Source organism: Bicyclus anynana, chromosome 8 (genome assembly GCF_947172395.1).
Source record: "Bicyclus anynana chromosome 8, ilBicAnyn1.1, whole genome shotgun sequence".
In the NCBI taxonomy this organism is placed as follows: domain Eukaryota; kingdom Metazoa; phylum Arthropoda; class Insecta; order Lepidoptera; family Nymphalidae; genus Bicyclus; species Bicyclus anynana.
In genome coordinates, this window is record NC_069090.1 from 570194 (window position 1) to 585338 (window position 15145).

Genomic DNA, 15145 nt, shown 5'->3' on the forward strand with positions numbered 1-15145 from the left:
GATTATGAGCCGATGGACGTCCACTGCTGGACATAGGCCTCTTGCAAGGACTTATGGATCATGGAGTGTAAGGGGGAGGCTAGTACCAGTCAGTCTATCCAACTGCCAACCTCACCTGCTCGTGGTGCACCCTGCAGATGGACCGACGAGGCTCTGGCGACCGATAAATGGCGGTATAACCATTTCAATTCGGCTAGACTTCACAAGTATCACAGACCGGTGTCGGGCAGTAGCGATACCGGTGCGAGAAGTCTAGGACTGCGAATGACCAACCCAACGTGGTCATTTATGGCCATAAAACTTATAGATTAGATACTCATTCAATTCGAGAGTCTGCCGATCCGCATTGGGCCAGCGTGGTGGACTATTGGCCTAACCCCTCTCATTCTGAGAGGAGACTCGAGCTCAGCAGTGAGCCGAATATGGGTTGATGACGAAGATACTCATTACTCATAGATATTAACGTTTGACTACGTTCCTATCGTTTATACTTATTAATCTCATGATTGATTTTTTTAATTTTTTACAAGTTAGCCCTTGACTACAATTTCACCTGAAGGTAAGTGATGATGGAATCTAAGATGGAAGCGGGCTAATTTATTAGGCATAGGATGAAAATCCACACCCATTGATTGACGACAATGTAATCTTATATAACGTCCATCATCTCTCGATCTACGGTTATGCCCCGACCTTTGCCACTTTAGCTTTGCGACTCGTTAAGCTTTGTCGAAGACTGGTTCTTCTGCGGATCTCCTCATATCTGATTTGAACCCGCAGAGAATATACTCCAAGATTACATAGCTCACTCCGTCACCTGCTGTGTCACCCTAAGCCTACATATGAGACTCATAGATAACGACCAACTCTCGGATCTGTATTGTACCGTATCAATCTAAATATATGGCCGATTTCCTCTCGTGTAGGAGGCTTTCAGGGGGCGAAGATGACCCAGAGAATAAATATAAAAATTGGTGCCATTAAGATGAAAGAATTTTTAGATCTACCCGTAATAATGTTAGGGGCATCTTTCTCTATCTGTAGCATCGTGTTGGAAAAAGTAATTTGATGGAGGCATTCGGGAAGTCGAGAATCGTGATACGAGTTGGTAAAAGTAAATATTTCTTTTGCGAAAAGGAAAAGATTCCACACGCTGGCTTTGAGGTTACTTGCACAAACAGTAACTTAGATACTGAAAGCCTGATCACACGTATGCTGTCCAGTGGGGAAAAATATGAGCAGCAGATATAATATGAGAAACTGCTATGTTGATGATGTTTAGAGAGAAAAAGAGGAACAGAAGAGAAGAGAAAGCTAGAAATTTGGCATAAAGAAATGCATGACGCTATCATGCTGACTTCGGAGTCTGAGTTGTCGCTCTGCCTAAATCGGCAGAAGTCCAGAAAGGAATTTTCGTCCGCGAAAAAAAAGAAAAAACCGGGCACGCGCAGTGTAGGATTTCGTAGATTAACTTAGCACTTTAAATCCTTATATTACACATACCGATAGCGATACCCCACACAATGGCATAAGCGAGCAAAAAATCATCCGCATTTTACATGTAGGGAAGGAACCCTAAAAAATATTTTCAAGTCTTTATTTTACGACTGTCGACACTTTAAATGTAGGCGCTAAATTATATATAGCATTCTAGTAGTAACAGTCTCTGAACTAAACCGGACAGACAAACGGACTCACATGGCGAAATTCCAAGGCTTCCTTATTGACAACTGAACCCTAAAAAAGTAAGTTGGTATAGTTCATTCGTTATCAACCCATATTCGGCTCCCTGCTGAGTCACCTTTCAGAATTAATGGGGGCGGGGGGGGGTTTTGCAGAGAATACAGGAAATTCTCTGGTATGCAGGTTTCCTCACGGTGTTTTTCTTCACCGTTTGAGACACATGATATAATTTCTTAAAAGCTGTGATAGCCTAGTGGATATGACCTCTGCCTCCGATTCCGGAGGGTATGGCTTCGAATCCAGTCCGGGGCATGCACCTCCAACTTTTCAGTTTTGTGCATTTTAAGAAAGTTGGTAACGTACAGTTAATTTGTGCCGGTCTTCAAGCCGCTGCAGTCGCCTCTCCATGAAGGTCATGCGATTCTGGAAGTCGTTCGCTATGCAGTGGCACAAGCTCAGGGATTCGCCGAAGATGCGCATCTTGCATTTGAGCTCGTCGAAATCATCGCGGAATCTAAACGAGTAATAGTGTCTTAGCTATTGAATACAAGTAGGCGTTACTTTGTTGAAAATATTATCATCGTCACCAACATGTATGGCCTTTGTAGATAACTGGGTGTCCAAGCCAAGTCTTTATTGTCGCGTGTTTCAAATCAATTTTAGTAAAAATCAACACAATTGACCGACGGTTTTCATCCCTAGAACGCCACAATACAAAGAAAGACCAAAAAACACATTAGATATTATTATCTCTTCGTTGCATCGGGTGAAAAGTTCTTCAGTGGTTCTTCATTGGGCCTTTCAATTTTTTTGACAGAAGGGTTAGCTCGTTTTTTGCACAAAGGATCTGGACTGTCCAACGTGGAAATGCGGCCGGTAGTCTTCTTCTCCACGTGGGCATGATTTGTATAGGTTTTAGGATAAGTTAGCTCAAGTTCCCTATTCTTTCTCAATATTTTTTACATTATATATGATGAGATTTGATAACTTCAAAATAAAGCTAAGATTTTATCTGCTTCGTAGGCCCAGTGGTTAGGGTTCGTCAAGCGATTTATAGCGTTCCGGTACGATGTCTTGTAGAGTCTTCGTTAGTAAACGGAAAGGAGTGTGGATTTCATCCACTTTCTAACAAGTTAGTCCGCTTTCATCTTAGATTGCATCATCACTTACCATCAGAAGAGATACAATTTACATCTAATAGTGATCGTAAATCGTCGTTTGTGGTATCGTAAGGGGCTATCTTTGGATCTACTGAACCGATTAGACTAAATAATATTTGAAAGTTCAGACCGATTAGAAAGTTACGAATCTTCCTAACGCAGAAGTATAACCTGGATATAGAAGATGAAATAGATGATTTGGACATAGACGTGGAAATGTCAGTGGTGGAGAACAGGGGGGAAGTGAGTTCACAACGTCGGTTTATGTTGGGGTTGTGGACCTCTTCGCTGTCGGAGGAGTCCTCGTTGATGAAGAAGGTGCCTTTCCCTGGTCTCAGCCTCTTCATATCTAGAACGAAAGTTATAAGTATAATATCATCATTATCAACCCATATTCGGCTCACTGTTGAGCACGAGTCTCTTAATAGAATGAGAGGGGTTAGGCTAATGGTCCACCACGCTGGCCCAATGCGGATTGGCAGACTTCACACACGTAGAGAATTGAGAAAATACTTTGGTATGCAGGTTTCCTCACGATGTTTTTCCTTCACTGTTTGAGACACGTGATATTTAATTTCTTAAAATGGACATAACTGAAAAGTTGGAGGTACATGTGCCGGACTGGAATCGAACCTATCTATGCCCTCCAAATCGAAGGCAGAGGTCATTTCCACCGGGTTATCACGGCACGGCATTTTGTATTGTTGTTTTAGTCTTTCAGCTCTCGACAAAACACCCGACAAAATAGTCTCATTAAATGAGCGTCTAATAAAAAAGTCAAGCAAAATTAATATCTCGAGTTTTTGCTCGAAACATAGCTTTATTATATAGTTCGAAGAGCCGATGGACGCTGGGGACCCAAGGTGCTGGAATGGCGACCCCGAACTAGAAAGCGCAGTGTTGGTCGCCTCCCACTTCAGGTGGACTGACGACATCAAGCGAGTCGCAGGGATTCGTTGGATCATCGTTGGATTGGTCAGTATCGTGAATGTTTGGAAGTCTCTACAAAACGCCTATGTCCTGCAGTGGACGTCCATCGGCTGACATCATGATGATGTAATGATAGCTTACTAAGGTCATCAATACATATAAATGAAATTCAAGTGTATGTCTGTGATTTCAAAATAACTGTATTAATAAATAGTTTTTTACACGTTATCAAAACAAAAATGTTGTTTTAAAATATTTGTGTGTCTGTCTTTTTGTCCAGGTTTGTCCTCAAAATTAGTGAATCTAAATTCAATTTAATAAGTGGGCACGGAGTTACAGATGGGAATATTATGTAGGTAATATTAAGTCCGCAGACTCTAAATCTCTAAATATTCCTATTTCTTTTTGTGTTTAACTGAAAAGGTCCCTGGATTCAATTCCAATTTCGGGTCAATGTAAGTACATTGGCTCAGGCTCAGGTTCGGCCTGGTTGTATCTAGGCTTCGGTTGCGGCTAGTTGCCACCCTAACGACAAAGATGAAACGCCAGGAGATTTAGCGTTACTGTATAATGCTGCTTATATCGCCATAAACGAAAGAGTTCGCCATAATTAGAGGTGGTTAGAACATTGATAAGGAAGTCAGGGTATTGTATGAAGCTAGAAAGAGATCTATAAGAGATATAGATCTCTTTCTAGCTCTTACTAAACGTAAAGGGTAAATACCAGTATAACACACCTGTCTATTTTATATCTCTTTTCAAACCTGAACATTAATAACTTCAAGCAATTGAAACAGTTACTGTAGGATTTTTAACAATCTAATAATTAAGGAAAATTGACAAGAATTTTGACATGTTTATTTTGTGGATGAAAGTTATCATTAATCTGTGATTCGTGGACTCTGTCTATTGTCCACAGTATATTAACAGATACTGTAAACTCCATGATTATTTGTTTTTAAAAATTATGCAGACTCCTTGGATTTCGATTAAAAACAGGCGGCTTAAACTACAATTGACAATAATTTACATATTTCGTGGAAATTCATCACACGAAATAATACTGGAGTACCTAGTGGATAGTGTTTTGCTTTCTTATCCGTCCGTCAGTTCGAATATCAATTCGAATAAAGTGAAAATATTTGTGTAAGGAGCTAGAACGTTTTCAGCTTTTTTTCAGTATCTGGGTGATTTTTACCGTATAATTTATATTATTGAAGAAAGCGGTGGAAATGTAAGTTAAAGGTTGCGGAACGTATATTCATCGGTGTTTCGAGGAAAATAGCATAATTTTTTTTTACTAGTTAATTTTCTCAGGATCTAGAATAAAACAATCGAATATATGTAAAGTACCTTCATTTTATTTAATCCTAAATTTTACAATTATAATATATCAATATATAATATATTGACTAAATACTTACTTACATAATTATGTATGTCAGTTTTTTTATATAAAAATAAACTTACTTTTAAAAACTATGTCCAATTTTCATTAGATAGTCGACCAATTCGGTATGATGCAACCGACATGGTCAAAAATCTAATTATTTATATCGATTTAAGAATACAATTATAAATATTGATACAGTATTCAGTACTTGGTTGAACTTTTACGACATGGCAGTTCCAAAAACATCGGATCAAAAACAATACATACAATAGAATTATTTTTATACAATAAAATACACTTTGTATGACACTGTTTACAACCTTAATACTCGTATGTACAGTTTATATATAAATAAGTGTCTGCCGACATTAGTAAAAGAAAATGTAACGAATTTCTTTACCGTGATGTATAGGAAAGTAACAAAAATTAAACTGGTAACTTTAGGAACTGGTATAAAACTTTTTGTACTGTCAATCGAATATTTTTGAATTTACAGATATTAATTACGGCACACTGACTAAAAGAAATTGATAGACGGAGGAAACCTGTGCTTTTATAGGCGAGACTGAGGGCAGTTTTTTCATAAACAAACAATGGAGAAGTGTCCTTAGTCTGTTTCGACACTTCATGAAGAAATTGTCATGCTTGAAGTACAATCTATTAAAAATTTAGTAATTTAGTATGTAAATTACATAATATTTACCTAGAGAGTGTAGCTCTATATCTAAATAAAGTAAGCCAGTTATTTTTTGAACTAAACGTGGCTTACACACTTGCATAAAATTACTACAACCATTGTGAATAGCGGGCTAAGAAGAACTAAAATATACAATTTTAAGGTGTTTACAATAAATACGTATGAACGATTTTTGAGTTGCGCTAGTAAAAATGCAATAACTAAGACTTTTTTTGTCTAGTTCCCGTCTATAATTTTCTTTTAATCTGTGTTATGGCACTAAAATTTAATGAGCGATGGTTAACCAGTTACTTTTTGCCTTCAATGCACTTACATTTGGCGTTGTGCGTGTGTTTGCTGACAATGTCGGAAAAGGACTCGTTCAACGAAGTGCCGGGCGGTACGTACTGTGGGTCGGTACCACTGCCGGAGGTTTCGTACCTAATGAATTGAGGTTTCGTCGTGTATGTAACGATTTTAGGTTTTGTCGTGTACGTCACGATTTTTGGTTTTGTCGTGTACGTGACGATTTCGGGTTTCGTCGTGTAAGTTATGATTTCGGGTTTCGTGGTGTACGTTACATATTTTGGTTTCGTCGTGTAGGTGAAGTATTCAGGTTTGGTCGTGAAGGTAACAATTTCTGGTTTGGTTGTGAACGTGACTATTTCTGGTTTCGTCGTGTACGATATGATTTCTGGCTTTGTCGTGTACGTGATGTATTTGGGTTCGGTTTGGAAGAGCTTCTTCTCAGAGTAGGTTGCGCTGAAACCGTTGGAGATAGGCTTAATGTCACCGAAGTTGAAACCACCGGTTCCACTTTGAGCGCTACTTGATGCTGAGACCTTTCCGAAGCCTTTCACGCTCGAGAACGCTTGAGATCCCTGGCTACCGAAACCAAACTGGTTGCCTTGGAAACCTTTGTTTAGATCGCTAAGGGATCCGGAAGTAATTTTGCCGGTGACTAGGGTGGATCCTGCACCAAGATTCTTGATGCCGTTGCCTTTGACTCCACCCTTGATTCCGGTGACTTTGGTGGTGGTGATTTTGGTGATGGTGCTGTATTTGGCGAACCTCACGCTTTCGATGAGTCCGATGGCCCACTGGTACCACTCGATATCGAACTTGTAGAAGGCACCGAGCTGGTTGCCGACTGCACAGCCTGAAAATTTAAACAAGATTTGATTATACAATTCAATACAATACATACGTAGTTGTGTATATCTCTATTATGAACCAATTTATCGATAATTATTATTATTATCATACTGATTCAATGACTGTTTTAGGATCTCTCAGTTAACCGAGGCAATCCACACACATAAAGAGACAATTCTTCTCAAAATCATAATTAAAAATATAAATGAATTTTATTTATTTTTCACCCTTGTCTTTGCTACAAGCTACGAAAATAACTTTGATGATGAAACGGTCTAGTTGGTTTCATTTCATTACCCCTCTAAACTGTTATTAAGAGGTATTATAAATATCAGACTATTTATCGGACCACTACGGGACCACGTTACAGAGGAGGTATATTGCACCTAGACCTACTTAATGTAATGATAAATTTTTTTAATACATTTAAAACACAGATAGACTCTTACCGGAGTCCCAAGAGTAAACTCCTCGCATCACGTATTGTCCGTTTCCGTTTGTGCAGGCGAGGGCGCTACCGATGTCCACCTGGGAATGAGAATATATTATTAAATACAATTGTTCAGATTTCGAAAACTTGGATCAAATTCAAGTGTTGATTTTGCATCTATTCTATATCTATTCTATTTTTCATTTGTTAAGGTATCGGCAACGCAACGACATACATGTAGGTCGTACTGCAGGTGAGGGTAGTCTGACGCCAGCTTGGTCTAACAGTCGTCAGGTCTGATGATAAGTACATACCCTGCAGAGGTTGTTGTTCGGGTTGGTGGGCTCGCCGCACACGCAGCTGTCCTCGTCGTACTGCTCCAGCAGGTGAGGGTAGTCTGACGCCAGCTTGGTCTGGCAGTCATCAGGTCTGATGAGCGACACATTCAAACTGTGCATGATGGCGCCGGAGAGATGAGCTGGAACCAACATTAAAATTTCGTTAATTCATCCAGAACAATAAGAGACGTCCGGACGTATGTTTTTTGTGCTTTTGTGCGTCACTATCGCTTGATAGTCACGCACAAAAGCTGTTAAGGGTACGACCGATCGTAACGCTGTAAATTAAGTGGTTTTCAGTATGAAGAAGGCAAGGCAGGTGATGATGATTGAAGAGTACAACAGATAATAGTTCAAAGCAAATGAACATAACCTAACTAATGTGCTAAAGGCAAAATAAATGAACATGTATTATAAATGATCGACGCAAATTTCGAACGTTTACGAGTAATGTACTTGTAGATTGCCATGTAAACCATTAAACACAACGTTTCAACACATTGGCACTGCCATATTTCTTTCGCAAAGGTTAATGATACAGCTAATAGATATCTAATATAAGTGTATGTAATTATTATATGAGATAAGGTTTACGAGTTATTGATTGTTAAATTAGGCGGCTCTGTTATGAAATCAATCATTATTATCAGCGTATTTTGTAGGACCTCCTAACACCACCTATTTCCATAAAGAAGAGAGGATAAGGGGATTTAACTCATCTCGCAGCTCCAATATGGGTAGGGTGGCAATGTTTATTGAAACCACTGAAAGAGGCCATTGCCAAGCCGTGAATAATTGATTCTGTAATTATCACTATCACATAATATTCTTATTAATAAGGACGGAACAGAATACTGAGTCAATGGTGCATACCATCACCATTTTCCCAACATTAGGGCTGAGAATTTCATTCTCGGAAGAAAGAAAGGCTAAATATTTCATAGCCCAACCCAGGATTCAAACTTAGAAGGTTCCATGTTCTTGAGTCGAAGTCACTGAATTAACGAGACAAGCATTAGTCACAATAGAATGATTTTTAATTTACCAGCCTATCTGAATCAACAAATACTATAAACAAAAGGAAAACCCTAGTTAGCGAATAATGCTCATAACCAAAAAATATATTATTAGTCATCTGAATGTAAAAGCTGGGTATCGAATCCAGGACCCCTCGGTAATAAAGAATCGCATACGAAACGCTGACATTTCGCTACGGTGTGAGCGCTTCACAATCGCCGGCTAACAAGCAACAAGGCTGCAGTGGCCGCTGATTACACCGTTGCGTAACCGTATTATTGATTTTATTAATTGTTAACACAACTATTAGCTTCTCTAAATTAATTGTGCAATTTTGTTTATTTAGTTACTACAATATATTTTTTTGTTTAACGTTTACCTACAAGCGGAAAATCTGTTCTTTTTTGGTTAGCGCTTTAGCCATGATAGTATAATAGACAGACAGACGGACTCTCGCATTTATAATATTAGTATGGAATATGGATTTAAGACAACATAACATTTGATGGCGCTCGTCTCATGTTTAGTGACGATGCCTAACTTGAAAGGAGTAGCAATACTTAATATAATGTTTATTCCTAAATTTTTCAACACTGTACAGTGTACACTGAAATCGCCAATGTTTTTATTTCGAGGCTATATGCGTCTATATTAAATATATTAAGACATAGATCCTATTTTCTATGTAGCATAAATACCTTGTTCGCAGAAATGGTATTATTAAGCTGATATTAATAGTAGTGAAAAAGTAGTTAATTAAATGTTTCAGTTAGCTAGTAGAAAAACGTAATAAGCTACTAAACAGTTTTGGTTGTACTACAAACTGTTTATTTTAGTCTAACATTGTTACTTAGTATCGCATAGCTAAATCTAGATTTCAATCTTTAACAATTTAGCAGGTTTTCAAAATATGAGTAACTTTTTATACATTCCTTACTTTATACGTTTATTGTGACGTTTATTGTGCTACTGTGTGACACTGATGCAGAGGTCAGATGCCAATCGTTTCGTTTAAATGAAGCCGGTTCGGTAGCTTCATGATTTCAAATTAGATAGACTTGGGGAAATTACGTTAAACATTCGCAATTTGCATAACTTTGAAACTGACTGGTTTAATGTTATTTATATGTAACTGGTTTTTGTCATCGGGTTTTTTTGGTTTTTTAGTAGTATTAGTAGTGGCATATGTGACTATTTGTTTGGACATTACTATCGTAACGTTTATTTGTGCACGGCTGAATTTCAGTGTGAAAATTATTGCTTTTGAAATAACGCGTACTATTTATGCCAGTTAACAAGCACAGGACTGGGTTTTGTATGGCGTGTTTCTGGCGAATGTTTTCAGACCTTTATTTACTCGGTCACTTATAAAAATATAAGATTGTTACGAAATATTTTTATTAACGTAGCAATGCAAAATGCACTAATGTCAAACATACTCGGTGACTTTATCCTTTGAAAGACATTGAATTAGCGAAAATATTGGCTCACCTGACACATCATTTATTAGCTAATAAATTATAAAAAAAATATAAAATCTGAACAGTTACGCTTCGGTGTGATGCACAGTCGAAGGCCGTGTAACGCGCATCCAATGTTAAGGCACTTACTTTACTTGTATGTCATAACTTAGCTATAATCGTCACTGCGACTTTGAATCATGATTGAAAGCTTATTAAATATTTTTGACATTCATCTAATATAAATTTATTTTTTCGAGTAGCTATTATACTAATTTATTATAATAATTATATAAGAGAGCCGAGATAGCCCAGTGGATATGACCTCTGCCTCCGATTCCGGAGGGTGTGGGTTCGATTCCGGTCCGGGGCATGCACCTGTGTGAATTTTAAGAAATTAAATATCACGTGTCTCAACGGTGAAGGAAAACATCATGAAGGAACCTGCATACCAGAGAATTTTCTTAATTCTCTGCGTGTGTCAAGTCTGCCAATCCCTTGTGTGGCCTCGGTTACCGAGGTTCTGGGGTTTCTTCATTTTATATTTCTGTACAAGTTAGCCCTTGACTACCATCTCATCTGATGGTAAGTGAAGATGCAATCTAAGATGGAAGCGAGCTAATTTGTTAAGAGGAGGATGAAAATCCACACTCCTGTCGGTTTCTAAATGACATTCTGACTGGCGGAAGCTTTTGGCCGTGGCTAGCTAGTACGATGTTGTAATCAAGGGCTAACTTGTAAAGAATTTAAAAAAAAATTGCTGTCTTTGCCGGTACGGTGGTAACTATCCACGGCCGATGCCTGCCACCAGCCAGACCTGAACCAATTAACAAAACCTCAATCGACCCTGCCGGGTATTGAACCTAGGACCTCCGTCTTGTAAATCAAACGCGCATACCACTGAGTCCCAGAGGCCGAACCCAAGAACTAATGTTTCGTAACCAAATGGCTTACCACTGGACCAACTAGGCTGTCAGCACAAACAGGCTGTGCAAATAAAACTAATAATACTAAAATCAAAAATAAATGGACATGATATTATGACTGTTTGAAAATATTTGAATCCAAATGATAGACAATATACATAAATTTAGATATTTATTGTTTACGTAGTTATTGATTTTAAATAGTCATTAACCCTTTTAGTGCGTAGTTTAAAACGTACAGTCAGCAAGTTAATTTAATTAGTACAACTTTTTAATATATACAAAAATTTACAAATTCATATCTAGTTTTTTACAAATTCCACGGGAACTATGGATTTTCCCGGGATGAAAGTAGCCTGTGAGTTAATCCCGAGGGATTTGTGAAAAACTAAATTCCACACGGACGAAGTCGCGGGCGTCCGCTAGTTGATAATAATTAGACTGGTTTTATTATACATTCTGTCAATAAATTAATTTTAAATTTTCACTTTGGTATTTTAAATTTCACAAAGAAATATTTACCAAGTTTTAGATACGATAGATACTGATCTGAAAAAAATATTTACATTCTTTGAAGCAGCGTTGAAATGAAAATATTTTTATGAATGTTTAACTGAGGTATGATCATGATAAACCTCAGAGTTCACGGTCGGAGCCAATGCTATGCCCACATTAATTAAGATTTGATAAATTTCGTAATATGTACAAGCGTAATATATTGTGGTGTAATCATGTGATTTATTTGGATCTCATCTTTATTTAATTAGCCATCAAGATGTTTGTTGATTAGTACGTTAGTCAATATGTTTGTTATTTTAGGGTGCTAGGAAATCTTGATAAAAAGGCAACATTGCGAAATTAATTACAAAAAAAATGTTTTAAGTCAAAACTGACTGGGTGTAGTGTAGTGCCTCTACTATTAAAGGATACCACTGAAAACCAGCGCTGCAGCTAGCTGCAGTTTTATGCTGAGTGGGAAACCTTTATTTGGGCAGCGTGCTTGTCTTTTTTTTCGTTTTTCTTATATAATATCTTTCTTTCTTTATTAGTTCGAAAGGCAGATTTCTCTGAAAAGTCCCGACAGTAAACTAAACAGATTTTTTAATTTTATTATTATTTTAAATATTATTGTACCTATTATTATCATCTATCTAATGAATCCACCAACGATATTTGTGTTTAGTATGATTTTAAGAAGGTAACATTAAAGTTTAACTACATCATTGTTTCAAAATTCAACTTAAAAAAAATCGGAAGAAATTCCGCCGAAAAAAGTGTCAATATGCCAAGTCAAATTGCTAGGAAAAAGGATATATTTTTCTTTACTCAGGACTATGGCAGGTAAAGGCCGTTTTGTAGTAAAGAACCCAGTTAAACATTAAAGTTTAACTGGGTTCTTTACTACGTAGATGTTAATAATACTGTGAGATGGTGTGACGGTGAGAATATTTAGTTTATAGGTAAATGTTGTGGGCTTTGACATATTCATAGCTCTCGTATTCTGTGCTCAAAGCTTTAATTTCAAATTGGACTTTTTTTCTTACCATATGTAATCCAATTAAATGTTATTTCTTATTCAGTGACATGCAAGACTGATCTCACCCGATTTTAAGTGACGATGCCGTCTGCGATTAACAATGGGCTAACTTGGAATAGTTACAAGTTTGTGGTACCTATACCTCTGACGGTTTCTACACGACATTATAGTGTTTTACGTTGTGTACCTACTAAATAATGATATTATGTATTCTATGCCGAGACTCGAATCGGTTTGTGGTACCGTCCGTTGGTAGGCGTCCACAGATCGGCATCGTACGCATTGTACGCATCACATCAAACGGATTTATTATTGTTTGTATAAAAAGTCATACAAGTGCGTCCACTGATCCGCATCGTACGGATCGCATCGAACGGATTGGAACTACCGTGAAATTGAAAAATCCGTTTAATGCGATGCGTCCAATACGTTACGTGCAGATCAGTGAACGCCTACGTTTTATCGCTAAGGTGGTAACTTGTCAGAAATATATAGACGATTCCAAATGTACGTATATTTCTCACAGAGTACGTAAACGAAAATTGATTTTGATATGAAGGATTTCTGTACATTTTAGTGACGATGAATTAATCTCTCTCTCTAGTCGGTCCCTCATGACTGAGGATCGTGACCACCTTGGCGAGTCATCGTTTGGTTTATAATGCTCCTCCATCGAGTACGGTCGCTGGCCATTTGGACGGCACTGTAAAAGGTGCGGGCTCCTTTCCTTGAGAAGATCCGACCATCGGGTTGGAGATCTACCTCGTGGCCGTTTGCCTTCCACATTTCCCACCACAATATTTTTTTCCAAATTTTCGTTACCGATGAATTAATAATAGTCTTAGTTTATTGGTCATCGTTGCTAGAAGCAACAACAACATCACTGGTCATAGATGGTGGCGACGAGCAGCATCCCCGACCGGTCACGTTGCGCAAGCGACGCCGGCGTCGGCCACCGGCGGCCGACCGGTTGTGGTAGCGTTAGCAGCAACATTACTACATCATTGTTTCAAAATACAAATTAAAAAAAAATCGGTAGAAATTCCGCCGAAAACAGCGCAATATGCCAAGTCAAATTTCTAGGAAAAAGGATATATTTTTTTTTACTCAGGACTATGATAGGGAAAGTCCGTTTTGCACGGACTGACATTTTTATTTTACAAGATTGGCACTGGATTGATTTTCTTCATAGCAACCTCTATGTAGCTTCTTTTTTTAGGAGTAATGAGAAACCAAAAACTGTTTTAAATTATGGAAAACTTTGGTGGTAATACAAAATTCAGTGTCTTATTTTTTGTATACGACTGTTAAAATATATGTTTTTTTTTCTAAATTTTCATAAAAAGGTACTTTTTAAAAAAAACTAAACTAAATTTATAAAAATTTAAATATTTTGACTTTTGTATAAATATTAAGGAATAGAAATTAATGGCTTTCATAAAGTGTTTTTTTGTCCATTAAGGGGTTTCCATTATAACATCTCTACTAGTTATTTGGGTGAAACACACGAAGAACAAGAATAGTATGGAAATTGTTGTGAACCCTATGTTATTTTATTTATTAGGTACGATTGATACTTGTTTATGTAAATAACAATAAAATTAGTAGACAGGTCACCTGATGTCAAGTAAATCATTATAATATAGAAATTATGTAAATAAAATTAATGATTATTTTCTAATCTAAAATCACGAACAGCGTAAAGACATCGACAGAATTTAAAGTAAATTTATTCCGAGAGGTGACCGTTTGTATGTAAATTGACGTAGTATGGAATAACCTGTCGACTGGCCTTGAGAACTTCGAATGGACGTGTCATTCGGTTGTTTTATTTTATATTTAGGGAAATTTTTGCTGTTGCTAGGACATAAACTCGTATTATTTCTTTTTTAGTGTATTTCCAATCAGCGATGTACTTTTTTGTATTTTTTTTTTGCCGATTAAATTTTTTTTTATTACTTCTATGATGGTTTTGATAGATATTTTTGTATTACTTTTATATTCTACTGCTGCATGTTTATCGGTGATGATTATCAACATTTGACGGATTTCAAAATTAGATTCATCGCGGATTTATTATTTTTCGGATTTTTGTAGTCATGGTTTTTGAATTTTTTATTGATAAAAATCATTATAATAACAAAACTGATGGCTTAAGAACAAGAGCTGTTGGGCAGTCGATTTAAATTCCAATTTCAATTTAAATACGTTGATTTTTGTAATACTTCTGAACAAGCATTTTTATTTGGAATGACATGTATGTCAGTCAGAACTCAGATTTCAGAAGTAGACAATTCGAATAGTCGAGATTCTTTAATACATTATAGGCTTGCGCTTAATTACAATTAAGCCTGATGGAAAGCATTAATGTGGTCTGAGTTGCAGCGCGCTTACCTACACGATGCTCATTTAACATCTAATTTGTGTGCATTATTTTACA

The 15145-nt window shown here is 37.1% G+C and overlaps 1 protein-coding gene across 4 annotated transcripts in view; it reads right to left on the bottom strand.

Moving 5' to 3' along the window:
• Positions 1-5112: 5112 nt before the first annotated feature.
• The window catches only part of LOC112049644 (uncharacterized), a 65011-nt gene continuing 54978 nt past the window's right edge, over positions 5113-15145 (bottom strand). For all 4 annotated transcript variants that reach the window (XM_024087624.2, XM_024087622.2, XM_024087620.2 and 1 more), the window contains 3 exons: positions 7742-7905; positions 7447-7525; positions 5113-7001 (listed from right to left, as the gene is read on the bottom strand). In XM_024087624.2, coding sequence (XP_023943392.2) covers positions 6151-7001; positions 7447-7525; positions 7742-7905 — 1094 coding nt within the window. In that variant the 3' untranslated portion in view covers positions 5113-6150. The remainder of the gene's footprint in view (positions 7002-7446; positions 7526-7741; positions 7906-15145) is intronic.